This window comes from Phyllostomus hastatus, unplaced genomic scaffold (genome assembly GCF_019186645.2).
Source record: "Phyllostomus hastatus isolate PE091 unplaced genomic scaffold, TTU_PhHast_1.1 phas_scaffold_78, whole genome shotgun sequence".
NCBI lineage: Eukaryota > Metazoa > Chordata > Mammalia > Chiroptera > Phyllostomidae > Phyllostomus > Phyllostomus hastatus.
Genome location: NW_025334041.1, coordinates 85517982 through 85532821, shown reverse-complemented (window position 1 = coordinate 85532821; position 14840 = coordinate 85517982). Strand labels below are relative to the sequence as shown.

At 45.5% G+C, this 14840-nt stretch overlaps 1 protein-coding gene across 1 annotated transcript; it reads left to right on the top strand.

The window, feature by feature from the left end:
* The first annotated feature begins 3528 nt into the window (after positions 1–3528).
* FIGLA (folliculogenesis specific bHLH transcription factor) lies at positions 3529–8780 on the top strand. The gene is made up of 3 exons (XM_045827285.1): positions 3529–3729; positions 6530–6682; positions 8493–8780. The coding sequence occupies exons 1-3, from the start codon at positions 3529–3531 to the stop codon at positions 8778–8780; spliced, it is 642 nt and encodes a 213-aa protein (XP_045683241.1).
* Positions 8781–14840: the final 6060 nt, after the last annotated feature.

The following is a 14840-nucleotide window of genomic DNA, read 5'->3' as shown; positions in this document are numbered from 1 at the left end:
CCAGCAGCATGACCTTGCCTAATCAATCAACGTCTCTGGCATCGATTTTCTCATCTGTACAATGGGAGTTAAGTATAATTTTCAGGAATATAGTGAGATAAAATAGTACACACTATGTGATAATATGTAGTAATAATAATAATAATAATAATAATAATACAAATTCATGTAAATATGAATAATAATATTGCCAGGTTAATTTGGATGGGAATTCTGGGCAATGCAGACATGTCTATTTGAAGTTTTTGATCCACTTTTCAAATGTCATTCTTTGCATTCTCTTACTAAAATTGTTTTTTAGCAGCTCTTTTGTGTCTTGACTGAGCTAAGGAGATTAAGGGAGTTGTGTCTGAGCCTCATTCTGGTTGGTCTCATGGGGGGCTCCCTAGTGTACCCAGGATGGCAGATGTAGGAGAGGGTGCTCCTCTCGGCAGGGCCTCCAGGTAATGAACAGGCAAAGATTGATGAGGTGAACCTGCTGGGGCATGAGTTGGAGCAAGGAGCAATTTCTCTGTGTCTCAGGGTGGAAGATAATATGGATTGGTTGTCTCAAACAACATCCTCGGCTCCCTTTCTCCAGGGTGCCTTTCTTCATTGTAGAACAAGGAAGGGCAAAGCTCCATTTCCAAGAACCCCTTGTACCCAGGTTTCTGGATGCCAATCAAGGTAATTTAATTAGAAACAGTTGTGTGAGATTGCTAGCATGGGAGCATGGCAGTGAGGCAGAGTACACCTCCCTGTCCTTTTGTCTGTTTCCTGTGGACAAGCTAGGAGGTGGGGACATTCTCTGTAGCAGTGTTCCAGGGTCCCTTCCCAGCTTTGGGGGGTTGAGTGGCAGCTTCGGGAGCATGGTCCTTGCTCCTTGGTCTGCAGGTTTGATGGTGTGTTTTTGAGCTCGAGCTCCCCCTGTTCCTCCAGTCCTCCCAATACTTGTGAAAGCACCTCAGTCACTGAGAAATTCCTTGGCATCTACTTGGTATGCCTAGGACAGTTTCTGATCCTGCTCTGAACCTTGACTGGGGTGAGTGGCCTGGAACTTTGTTGTTGTGAGCCTTGATCCCTGTGGGGCACCAGCTCCATTTTTGGAAATGACACCCAGGAGCAATGATGGAGGAGCATAATTTGGAAAGAATCTAAGTCCCTAAGTGACCATGAGGGGCAGAGATGCATTGCTGACTTATGCCTTTCTCACTGTTAGAGGAAGGAGAAACATTTTTTTCTGTCATTAGACCATTGCATTATGGGATGATGGCAGGGTCTCAGTGCTAAGTCCCTAACAGGTGTAACCACTTAGCTCACACTGCTCTCCATCAGAACAGACAGTTCAGTAGAGGAACCTAAGAGCCACGAGGCCGAAAAGTTGTAGTTGGAGTTAATGGGAAGAGCAGGTATGAAAGAATAAAGTCTGAGCTTTTCACACTGGGTTCTTAATGCACGCCAGCTGGTCTACTCAAGGGTTTGGCAACAAAATAATGTCAATAATGTCCTTTTTGATCATCAAGGAAAGTTAAGTAAATGGGTAAACAATCTTCATTTTCAGCTTCATTACCACACATTTTGCTCCTGTTGCCTTCTATCTGCCTCCCAGCAGACAATACCAAATAAACATACAGCAAACAGAAATATATTTAAAATAGATATTAAAATATTTTCCTTCTTAAATTACATTTTTAAAAAAATTATAGAAGTGACCCATGCTTATGATGAAAAAATGCAAGCAATATAGAAGCTGGGAAGCACAGATCATACCTCTGCATGCCCAGGCCCACTGACCAGGGGGTCCCAGTTGAACATTTGGTGTGTCTTCTTCTCTTCCCCTTGCCCTTCCCTTGGAGGCTGTGCCATGGTGGGAGCCAGGAGGAGATGAGGCTGGGGAGGTGGCTGATGTGACTAGGACATAGCTTATCCATGAGAGTTGAGCAAATGAGTAAATACACTGCAGACATAACCAGAGTCAAGTTCCTCACTATTGGAGAGGGCAGTTATAAATAAGGAAAGGGGGAAACTAGGGAGAAACCTGAGGTGTTGGATTAGAATTGGAGGTATTAGTGTAAACTCATGCTTTTTAAATATATCCATCCATCCATCCATATACACATGGAGATAGACATAGCTAGTTGTATTTGTGTGTATGCTTTTGTGTATATGCATGTATATATTTTTTGCTTGCAAAAGGGCTTAGAAGCAATGACATCCTGAAAGGAATGAACGATCAATCACCCACTCTTGGTTTTTAAACCCCATTTCTCACTAAATGCAGAACTGACTGATTCTGAGGCCAGGACTAGAAAAGTTCGACATGCACCTGGGTCATGTTGTGTCTTTTCTTGGCACCAGTAAAAAAGTGTTCAAAGAATGATGGTGTCATGTCAAAGGACCGAGGGGCCAGCCTGAAGAGCTTCCCACAGACCAAACTTGAGACATTTTGAGATTAAAATAATGATCTGAATGAATTACACTTTACTGAGAAACTAGAAATTCATGAACCCATACTGATGGATACAAAATGAATAAATTAATGGAAAAAAGGGAAAGCTCTTCCCAACAGCAGGATGCTAATCTTTTGGCAATGATCAGAATGATGGTTAATTCAGGCAGGAGTCAGCAATGGATGCTAAGGATATCTCCTCACAAAATATTTATCATTAAGAGGAAAAATTAGCCAATTTATGGTGACAGAACCTGGCAGATGCCACCTTGACTGGGTGCTCAGGGTTAACATCGCCAGTGGGAGGGGGCAGGTCACCACCATGTAACCCCTGATGTGAGGCACTGAGAAAAGCCCCGCATCTTTTCTACGGGCTCCTTGCGGAGAGGACACAGCCTGGGTCTGGGCGTGAGGGAACACTGGACAGGCCCAGGCTGGTGGACATCTATAGAATGAAAAGCTTATATTCTTTGAAGCTGTCAAGGTCATTAAGACAGGGCAAGACAGAGAAAATGCTCTAGAAAAAGAATAACACAAATGGGAATATTCATACAGAGGAGGAGGATGAAGCAAAGGTGAAAAGCTATCAAGTAGGGAATCTAGGTGGGGGAGATACAGGACCTCTTTGTTGCTGCTCTTGCAACTTTTATTTCAAAATGAATTTTAATCAGGTTTTGTGTGTATACATCTTTTTTTCTGGTAAATGTATATATGTACACATGTGTTTGCATACATGTGTATGCTTTTATCAGAAGCTCAGGTCCCAACTCATAATGGTTAAAACTGAATTTTGGGGATTGGTTCCCAAGTAAGTGGATTAAAACATACATACAAAACTCCCCAGGCAATCCCAGTGGGCACCCCAATTTGAGAACCAGAACCGTCTGTAATTGTGTTCACAGTAACACCGGCGCAGCTTGTTAAAACGCAATTCCTGGACCTGCTTCCCGAGAGCGGGACCGGGACCGGGTTTGTAGTAACCCGGCGGGGCAACGGGAGCAGGTGGTCCAAGCCCCGCCCCCCGGCGGCCTCGCGGCCTCGTGCGGCCCCAGGTGCCCCCGATGAAAGGCCCGGGCGGCCCTTGGGTCCCGCGCGCCGCCATGGACCCCTTGCCCGGCTTCGTAGTCGCCTCGCCGGCGGAAGTGCTGGAGGACGTGCTGCGGGAGCAGTTCGGGCCACTGCCTCAGCTGGCCGCTATCTGCCGGCTCAAGCGGCTGCCCTCGGGCGGCTACTCGTCCACCGAGGACCTGCAGTTGGTGCTGGAGCGGCGGCGCGTGGCCAACGCAAAGGAGCGCGAGCGGGTGAGCGTCCTGCCCCGCGCGGGTCCCCGAGGCCATCCCACGGCCGCTGCACGACCCCGCACCGGGACAAGAATGACTTTCTTCCCTGTCCCCCACAACCGCTACCCACTTCTGAACTCCTGGCCAGGTCCCGGTGCACCCACTCACCGCCCACCCGCGGGGCCCCGAGGCGGCTTTGGCCTGCTGAGGGCCGGCTCGTGTCCTAGCCTCGGAGAATGACAGTGGCCTTGTTACGCTCCACCTGGTCCAGCTGCCCGTTCGCTGCCCCTGGGACGGGCACGTCGCCTGCTAAGCCACCCGGACTTGGGCAGGAACCCGTCTGGGGAGAGCTGAGGAGGCCCCTGACAACTTCAAAAATGTCTTCCCTGGGCAAGTGCTTTTACGAAACTTAAGAGCACCGGAGTTGCGCTGGAATCTCACAACCGAGGGCGCTGGGTGGGTGCTTGGGGCGCGCAGGGTTCTCTGCACTCCTTTCCCCTGTGCTCTGCATCTCAGCCTCCAAGCGCAAACGGGGTGAGCAGGGCCTAATCGAAGTTACTCAACAAACAAACAAACACACACACACACACACACACACACACACACACACACACTAGTCCCCAATGTGCACCTAGACTCCCCGTCGACCTGCTGCCCGGAGGGAGGAAGCGCCCAGTTCCCAATCAGACAGTTCACGCAGAATCGGCAACCTTAGGTCTTGTAGGCTGTAGTAAGAGCGGCATCTACTGGTAGTTTTTAGTATTTCTAACTAATCTCTAGCCCCAAACTTGTCAAATCTGGTCCCCTTTGGTTCCTTCACAATCTTTGGGTTGGGTCGCAGTACAGGAGGGTCCCGGGACAGAAAGGTGAGTGGTGGAAGAGGCAGTGGCACATTTAGGCTGGGACTCGAGAAAGTTCTGCTGGGGCCTGTTTCTGCACACCCTCGCCCCTTAGAAATGTAGCCCCAGTGGATGAACGAGGACCTTTGCCTGGGAAAGGGTGTGCAGAGAAAGGACCAAGGAAGAGTAGAAAGACTTAATGGAAAGTTGGGACAAGTGCAGGAGTGGAGAAGCATGGTTTTACTAGGCACTAGACTCTTCATGAAAATAGCCCTGTGATCTGATGTGATGATGTGGCCCTCAAACAAGATTCTGACCCGATATTTTACATTTTATGTGGGACTTCCAACCAGGAAAGGATCACTTTCTGCAGAGAATCCACCCTATTTTAAAAACTAATAACCTCTATTCTTTATAATGATACAATTAATGCACCTGAAAAATATAGAGATGACTAAACAGGGAGCAGAAACACCCACAACACAATGACTGTGAACTTTCTTGTGTATATGCTCCCAGTTCTTTTTTTATAGTTGTGTGTGTGTATATATATATATATAAAACTTTAGAAAACTGTAATCATCTTGTACATATCTTTGTATCCTTTTCACTTAACATTATCAAAAACAGTTCCTCATATTCCTAAGTATTCTTTCAAAGAGCAGCTTTTGACTGCCCAGACTGACCTAGAAATGGACCATAACTTCTCTAGTTTCCTATTGTGGAGCATGCATGCTATTTTTGCAGCTTCTTACTGGTATATAAATCTATGTGCATGCCTGCTCATTGCTTTAGAATAAAATTCTAGGTGCAGAATTATTGGGATATCTACAATCTCAACTTTTGATACAAGTCACCCAATTGCTTTCTAGGAAGGTTACAATTTTAATCCCCTTTCATAAGACATAGGACTGTTCCCTTTTCCATTTTCAGTACTGGGTATGATTAACAAATAAAAATGTTACCAGCTTGGTACATGAAAAATGGTATCTAATTTCTGTTATAATTTGTAGTTTTTAAAAAAGATTTTTATTTATTTATCTTTAGAGAGAGGGAAAGGGAAGGAGAAAGAGGAGAGAAACATCAATGTATGGTTGCCTCTCAAGCACCCCCCCACTGGGGACCTGTTCCAAAACCCAGGCTTGTGCCCTGACTGGGAATTAAAACTGTGACCCTTTGTTTCTCAAGCTGCACTCAATCCACTGAGCCATACCAGCCAGGGCAATTTGTAGTTTTTGATTATTAAAGTTCAGTGTTTTCATATGTTTCTTGGTCCATTGTCTGCCTTGATGTGGGGTGGAGAGGGCTCACTATGTGAGTGAGTATATTGGCTTTATGGTACAGTGGGAGCTAGGTCTTTCAGGGAATGTATCTCCTAGGGAGTGATCATCAGCGTTTCAGGCTTTAGAGCTGAGGAATTAGACCCTGGAGACCCTAAAAAAAGGCATTTCCTTCTACCTTTTAAGCCTCACTATCATGCAGACTCTCTGAACTCTAACATTCTAAATCATCTACTCAGCTGGGCAAAAAGTGCAAGAGCTACAAGATGGGAATTTTTCACTTTGCAGATAAGCAAACCAAAGCTTGGTGGTATGAAGTATGCTATTTACTCTTGTAAAGCTAAATGATAGAGCTGGGCTTTATATCTTCCAGTCTCGGCTGGGAGCTTTTAGCCACTCCCCCAGGGCCCCCACACGACAGTGCAGCAGGTGTGTTCTTAATGGCAAGGAGGAGATCACGTGACTATAGACACTCCTTCCAGCCTGTCAGCCCACAGACAGGGCTGAGTTGATATCACTCGCCCTCCCCTTCCTGGCCAGGGACCACTGCCAGTGGAACGGCTTCTCTTTGGCATGTGCCTTCGTAGATGCCCACCCAGACAGGAGAGCTGTGGAAATGAGCCTTCAGAACCCCCTCCCATGGTTTGGGGGATGTCTAGAAATTAGCTTCTGTATATCTCACTGTGCCTTTTTGTTTTCCAGATAAAAAACCTCAACCGTGGTTTTGCCAAACTGAAGACACTGGTGCCATTTCTTCCTCAAAGCAGGAAGCCTAGCAAAGTTGATATCCTTAAAGGTGCAACTGAATACATACAAGTTCTCAGTGATGTTTTGGAAGGAGCCAAAGACTCTGAGGTAAAGGTTTAAGAAGTTAGAACAAGGATATCCATCATTTATTGAGCCTTTTGTGTGTGCCAGGCAATTTATGTACATGTTCCAGCTAGTTTATAACAGTTCTCTGAGTTATTTATGGTCCCCATTTTGCAGAGGAAGGAAACAGAGCACAGTTAGAACCCACACAGATATGAAATGCCAGGAGTGGGAATTGAGTCCAGGTCTCTGTGAGACCTGGAGCCAGGCTCCTGAGCTGATCTATATACCTCCTTCCTGTCACTGTCTGGGGCCCTGAGCTCCTAACTGCTGCATCTTTAAAGGGCATTGATAGCTGGGTTAGGAGAGGAGGCTTCCATAATCCCACACTCTGGTGGCGGCTTCTCTTCAGCAGGGAAAATCATCAGACAGGACATGGAAAAGAAGAAGCATTTCCTTCCTGAAGAGGCCTCCCTTGGGAGAGGCCCTCCCTAAGGGCCAACCTTGCTTGAGAGCATAGCAATACTCTGGGGATACCAGTCTTGTGGGATTTTCTGACCATTCAGTGGAATGCCATAAACGAACCTTCTTTGCAAACTGTGAAGCGCCAGTGTCACCACTGTTACCAGGGTGCGCAGCTCAGGAGTGTCCATTAGACAATAGAAGGTGCAGATTGGTTTTAGGGGCTCATTCCCTAATGAGCCAAACCTTCAAGGCAAACCTTCAAGGCCTGAAAATGAATTAGTCATCAGAGGAGGTAAAATACGGAGAGAGGAAAGGCCTTAGAAATGAGCTTTAAGTGACATCACAGACAAGAGAAAGGAGCAGCCATCAGAGAGAAGGTGACAGAAAGGTAGTGAGGGGAGCAAGATGGGTCCTAAAGTCAAGAATGGGGGAATCTTGAAAATCTGAGGGTGGAAAGTAGTGGAAGCTACCAAGAGTCCTAGAAAGGCAACCAGGCCTGGCATTTTAGCTGTGGAATAGGAATGGCCTGGAAGTCAGCTTCTAGGGAGTTGAGAGTATAGTGTTGCTAAAGTCTGGAGTCTAAGCAGAAGGAAGTGCAAACTTCAAGACCATTCAACCTGAAAGTCTGAGACTGGAAAGATGAAAAAAGAGAAAGGAAGAAAGAAAGAGAGAAGGAAGGAAAGAAGGAAAAGAGAGAGAAAGAAAAAGAATGAAAGAAAAGAAAGAAAGAAAGAAAGAAAGAAAGAAAGAAAGAAAGAAAGAAAGAAAGAAAAGAAAGAAAGAACAGAGAGAAAAGAAAGAGAAAAGCTGTTAGAACCAGTGAAGGTCTTTTCCAAGTAGCAAAGGGACCATGTTTAGGGGCAGAAGAGAAGGACCGATACTAGTAGAGAAACACTCATTCTAGAAGCTTAGGGCAGAAGTAGCCAGGGGTATAACTATACTTTTCAGGTGTTTTTTTTTTTTCCTTGTCTGCTAGTCCTACTTAGGTGACTTACTGGGAGGACACATTGAGCAGTGGTGGGAATGGGTTGTCCTGTTGGCCAAAGTAGACAGCTGGGTTGTAGTGTGGTTGTAGAGTTTGCGAATGTGCAAGTGGCTGCCTTAGTTTTTTCTTGCATGTTACTATGTAACAGAAGTGCTTTGTTTTGGCTGGATTCATTAAAACACAGGATCTGTTCCATGCAGTTGCCTATTACACAACATTTTAAGGTTATAGAAGAACAAAATACAAAGAACAATCTGTTGAGTAATGATTTTTCTCTCCATAATAATTTAAGCATTGCTCATATCACATAAATGAAACTTTATCCATTAAAACTTTGAAATATATACTGATTTAAAATTTCAAAATTGACAGCCACACTGTTTGACAACTAAATATGGTTTCTAGAAACAAGACTCAGATCATCAGAGTTATATCAACAATACTCCTGAACCCCATATACCCTTGGCGAATGAGCTGTTGAGAAACACCATCCAACACGCAAGCTGTGCTGTGTGTGAGGAGAAAGGGCCCTGGGCAGACGGTGGCAGCGGTGAGTCAGCCTACGCTTGTTGCCAGTGCTTGGTATCTACAACTGGAGTTACCTCCCCAACCAGGAGTCTGGTAAAGTGTTTCTTTTCAAGTTGCAATATAGATGTCAAAAAAACAAACAAACCCTCAAAGTGCTCCCCTTGAGGTGTGTGGTTATTTTCCATGCTGAGCCGTGGTTGAAACAAGATCACTTTGTGGAAGCACCTAGGTGGGAGGCAGAGTTTGCTAGTTCTGAAGATCTATTATTGTGTCCCCAGATTAACTGGTAACAGCTGAAGGGGAAGGCAACTTTTTCAGAATCACTTACATAGATTAAGCTTATTTTTATGACCCTAATTAATGCATGCATCAAAAGGTTTTCTGGATTCTAAGGTGTGTAGAAAAAGAAGTACTAACTAGATTACCATAGGTAAAGCTGCATGGTGATAATTTATACAAACATGCACACATTCACACACTCACTTGCATGTGCACACACACAGTTTTTAAAAAATCGGCCTTGTTAGAAAACAGCATTTTGTAAGTAATAACAAAAAAGTTTATTGTAAGAGCTCTCATTACTCTGCCAAGCTGACAAAGCCACTTGAAGTAGCAGCCTGCTTCTCCAGGTCTGGAAAGTGGGCTTTTGGTTCTTGCTATGTCTCAGTGTTATACAAATGAGACCCCTTGCTCTGACCTACCACACGACTGCTATTGAAATAAGAAAGGCTTGTCAAGAATCTGGAACTAAATGTACGGTAACAAGCAAGTTGCCTATTCTGATGTGAGGGGCAGCAGGAACAAATGGTGGTTGGTGGTGGGAGGCAGTTTCACATAGCAGTTGAGTGCAGGCTTTGGAGACAGTGCTGAGGTTCAAACCCTGGTCCCACCACTTGCTAGCTGTGTGACCTTGGGTGAACTACTTAATCTGAATCTCTCCAGTCCTCAGTTTCCTCATCTATTGAATGGGAATGATAATTGTACCTATGTTGTACATAAGATAACTGCAAGGTTCAAATGGCATTACGTCAGTCAAGTGTCTAGCACAGTGCCTGGCATGTCAGCGTTCAATTGGACACGTTATTAAGCCTGCCTGACCACAAGTGATCAGCATTGATTGGTGAGCAATCAACAATGAGCTGCAGGCACTTTAGCTCTGTTTGTAGCGAGTGATCTGGGTTTTCTCACGTGGCTCTCACCAACACTCCACTCTGGTTTGAGGTCTTACAGGCCTCCTGCAGACTGGCTGACCTCGGTTCCCATTTCTGATTTGATTACTCTTTTCTAAGGATTCCATTTGTGAACATGCTCTGTCTAGATGTTCAAATTCTGGCCCATTTGAAATACAAACCTTCCCTTGCCAGCTAACCCTTAGGAGGCAGAATTTCTGTTGCTACTACATGAGCTGACAGGAAATGACTGAGAGCAAAAGAAAAGAGTGCAGGTGGGACCTGAACTGAAGCTTGAACCTGGCTATTTAAGTTGATAATAATAATGCTTCCACAAATGTAAGTTTTAATATGTACTAGATATTAAAGCAAGAGCCTTATCTGCATTTAATCCCACTGATCCTTATTAGGTGGGCAGCATGCCATTCTCACGGTGAGCTACCTGGGTGTTCATTTCTGCCAGTCCTGTTGAGCCTGGTGGCGCGGCAAGCCGACACTGGCAACACTAGCAGCAAGGATAGGAGATCCACGTTTTCCAAGGATAAGGAAATAGGCCATTATTAGAACATTGATTTAAAGTAGAGATTAACATTTTCCATTAGGAAATGAAAGTTCTGATTGGAAATTCATTTTAAAAAGGGAACAAGACATTTAACTTTTAGTCTTTTGGCTAACCAAGTTTAAATTGTTAATTGGAAGAGTGTGCTAATTCTTAGAATGAACAAGAAGTTAATCAATTTTAGATATTTAATATATGCATATAACTTCTGTCAAGTGTGCCTTCTAAGGCCTGGATTTTGCAAAGAGTATCATTTTCTGCAGAAGTGTGCTAAGATTTCATCAGTTTTATGCCGGGGTTCTCATTCTTTGATGTTCAAATCATTTTTAGAATAAAGACATTTATTCTGGAATAGTAACCCATCATAAAAAGGTTGGAGGCATAGTACAAGGAGCTTTCCTCCTGGGGCACTTGAAAGTGAGCTGCCAACCCGGTGTCCATGTACCCCTTCCTGCCCTTGGAGAGGGTCTGAAGAGTGGAATCCTGGTGCTGGCAGAGATGGTCATGTTTGGAGACTTGGGGATGGGGTCAGAATAGACTGTGCGAGGTCAGCAGTTCCTGAGGGGCAAAATCCCACATGAAGTACAGAAGAATCTGCTGATGGCAGAGGTGGAGATTGACTTCTCGGGCAAGATTCATGTGGGGACTGAATCAGCAAGTACGAGTACGTGTGTGGATGGAGGGGGTTGTGGGCCATGTGAAGCCACAGCCTCTGACCTTGGTGGGGATAGGGATTGATGGCAATGTCCAGGCAAGGCTCATTTGGGATTCCAGGTGTAAGAGTTTGCTGTTTTGGGGTTGGGCGTTGCTGAGTGCCAAGATGTTCAGTAACCTACCATTGTTCACGCATTCTATTTGCCACCTGTGGCTGTGACTCGGACATTTCACATGTCTCAAGGCTCTGAATTTTGTTCAGAGTTGCCTGTGATCTTGCGGAGGCTGTGTCTCTGGGCAAAGACCGCCCTCGGTGTTGGAGGGAGGTGTCAATCGTGCTGGGTCGAAAAGGCTCTGGAAAGAGATAGGAATGAACACAGTGCCTGTTATGAGGCCTGGGTATGTTGCCACCACACACTTCTGGATTTTGGCCTGTTGTGGCAGTGTTCCTTGGAAAGTGTTTCTGGGAGAAGGAAGCCTGTGTGGGTGGTAGGTTCAGTCCACCACCTCCTCTGAAGGCTGTGGTGATCTCTCTGTGAGAGTAACCACTGAGGACGTTTCTTCTAATGGCATTTTAAGCTCTAAAATGAGATAGTCTGACTAGTTAGGATGAATTCATAAGCACCCAGGGAAAGCCCAGCAGCGTCTGTCGTCTGTCTTCCCACTCGTACTTCCCCCAGGTCGTGGCTGTGTGCTTTAGGAAAAATCTTGCCATGGCAGTGGGGTGGGTCTAGGCTTTTCCCTGGGAAGCACCTTTGTCTGCCCCAGTGTTCCCGGGTAGCCTAGGGGCCATATTCTGACAAGTTTAGCCAGCAGAGTATTTTAAACATTTGAACTTCCCTTTTGATGAGGTGGGTGCTCTCTGGTTGTCAGTTCCCATCACGCCTTACTACCTCACCAGGTTAGGCATTTAACTTTGCAGCCCTGGACCAAGCACGCCGAGGCACAGAGGGAGGCTGTTGCAGTGGTTGCACTGGGGTCTGGGGTGTCGTTGTGTCTTCTACACTTTGGGGTTTCGGGTTCGGTACTGTGATGACCCGGGTGCTGCTCATTCTCTCTGGAACTTTGGAAGGGTGAGATCTGGGACGTGCAGGACTGGATCCATGTAACTCTGGAGTGATGCCCCCGCTGACGGAGGATTCCCCAGGCTGCAGCTGCTCAGGAAGAGTCCAGAGAGCACCCAGGGACGACTCTCAAGGCCAAATCTGATAAAGATAAAAAAAGTTAAAGACAAATTTCTATTCTTTGTACAAATTAAAAACACACACACACACAGAGAGAGAGAGAGAGAGAGAGAGAGAGAGAGAGAGAGAGAGAGAAGTCTTTCATTGGAACTTTAGTTTTCCCACGAGGACAAAGGTTGACTCCATCATGGAAGTGGGGTTTGGTGTGCCGTGTATGCACGTGTGTGTTTGTGCATAAAGTTTGCTGTGTTTGGCAAGATCTCTACCTGGTTTGTGTTCCTATCCCTGTTGGCAAGCATCAGTTGAGAAAGCAAATAATTTCTTTTCTATTTCACTGACATATATGGGCATGGTGGTTAAATTAATTGAAGTCAGTCCTCATCTACTCTAGTGGACTTCTTGAAGGGATATTTTTCCATTTTATAAAAGGTTCCACATTTATACAGGGGAGCATGCCAATAATTGGATGGAAGTTTCTCTCAAAGGTAGAGGCAGGACTGACTTCTCTGAAGTGCTGCTGCCCTTCCCTGGACAGACAGCTCCCTGGGTTAGCAGAAAACCAAATGTTAGGACCACCTAAGCTAGCACCTGAGGGAGGTCAGTGTGTCCTTCCGATCTCCACCCTCTACCGTTTCCCCTTCTGATCCTGGGTTATCCAGAACAGATAAGGGATAAAATGGGCTCCAAAGACACAGTATTAAAGGTAGATCTTCTGGTGGGAGGGTAAAGAGATTTAAATACAATTCAATTATTTTTAGTAACTCTTTTGGTCCTCTTTGATCACGTTTTTTCTTTTGGGAAGACTTTTTCTTCCAGGAATGTATCCTTCCAACAACTTTGTTGTGGAAGACAAATCTGGGGTACCTACCTCATTGGGGGTCCCCTGAGATGAGAGGAACCAAGTTCCCCTGCATCATGCAATTTGGACCAGGTCCCCAAGGGAAGAAACAGACTATATGGGGCTTGGTGGCCAAAGCCCTGCTGGTTATAAAGGGGCTTAATTTTCTGGAAGATTATCTGAATGTCTCGCTCTCCAGACACGAGACAGTGAGGCTGTGGCCATGATGCTGGGTTCTGGTCTCTGGGTCCTGGCTGGACTTCCACACAGTGTAGTGGGATTGATAGTTATGGGCACAATTTAGAGGGTAAGAAGTGTAACTTTACTTTCTACAATGTACTCCACTTGTTCTTGAGAATCCAGTAACACCATTATGACTCAGATGGTGGGAAAGCTCTCTATCCTGTCCCATTAGGTCCATCTTCTTTGAGTAAATACAGAATCAGTTCAATGTTAAAAATCCTTATGGGGGCTCTTTGCTTCTTAAGCGGTCACCCCACTCCTCCTCGTGCTCCTCTAGGTACAGTGAGGAGTGTACGCATGCACTATGGAGGCCGGAATGAAGTGCTTATGTGTTTCCCCTCTCTAGCCCCCAGTCCTGGGTGCTGCTGAGCTGACACCTGCTGTGAGTGTCCACGCCCCTCCCTGGCACTGCGGCTCTCTTCCCTAGGTCTGACTTGCCAGACCTTCTGCATTCAGAACCCAGGCCTTTTCTGGTCTCCCTGGCTTTGCTGCTTTCAAATGGACTGTGAGCCTGCCGTTGGACCCCTATATCTGGTCATAGGCCTCAGTCATGTGGTCACTAAATAACTCTGAGAGGCTACATCCCAAAACATGGGTGCGCATCTTTGCTTTCCTCAGATTCTACTTTAAAGTTATTGGGTTCTCTTACCTTATGTAACTCTTCTCCCTCCCTGGCCAAGGCCCAGGATGTCACAGTACAGGGACCTTTCCTAGGGATCAGGCAGCTTTTACACAGTAGCTTCATCCCCTGTGAATAACCGTGTCCTGCTGTTTCAACCCGCATCTCCATTTTTTGCATCTTCCCTGTTCTGTGGTTACCTGATGAGTAGCCATCTAAGCTCTGGCCCACCAGAGCCCACACATTCATTCTCCCTTTCATCCAAGTCAGCTTCTTTCAAATGAGAGCCTTGCTTTTCAGACTCTTGTTAAACTGGAAACTGAATTCCAAAGCTGAGTGAGTGAGGACTTCTGATTGATATCCACACTGCCGCCCACTGCCCATCCCAACCCCTGAGCCTTGACTCAGTGGATGGAGGGAAAGTGCACTGGATAATGTGGCATTGTCTAGCTGTACAACTAACAACAGTGCACCTGCCTTGTGAAAGGAGGCAAGGAGCAGCAAGCTGGGTTTCTATTCCTCAGACCAGACTCTTCTTGGTCCTTTAACTCTTTGATTTAGATGAGGCCAACAGGCATTTTTTAAATGAGCTATGAGAATAAGATAAAATCAATAAACTTGATTTTCATACTCTGATACCTAAACATTACCTTCCTGGAATTTTCCAGGTAACTGTTAAGATAAAGACACACTAAGACAATGATCTATAATACAATAGACTGTAGGCTAAAAAGATGAAATTATCCTTTAACCTTCAGGTAAACACAATGAGGCATGCACTTGTCTCTTAAGTTTAAAACATTCTAGATCTGTAAGAACTTTTTTTCTTTTTTTATTGTTTTTTTATCATTGTTCAAATACAGTTTTCTCCTTTTTACTCCCAATCCAGTCCCCCCTCCCACCCTCCCCACTTCCCTCCCATTACCACCCTCCCCTTAGTCTATGACCATGTGTCCTTT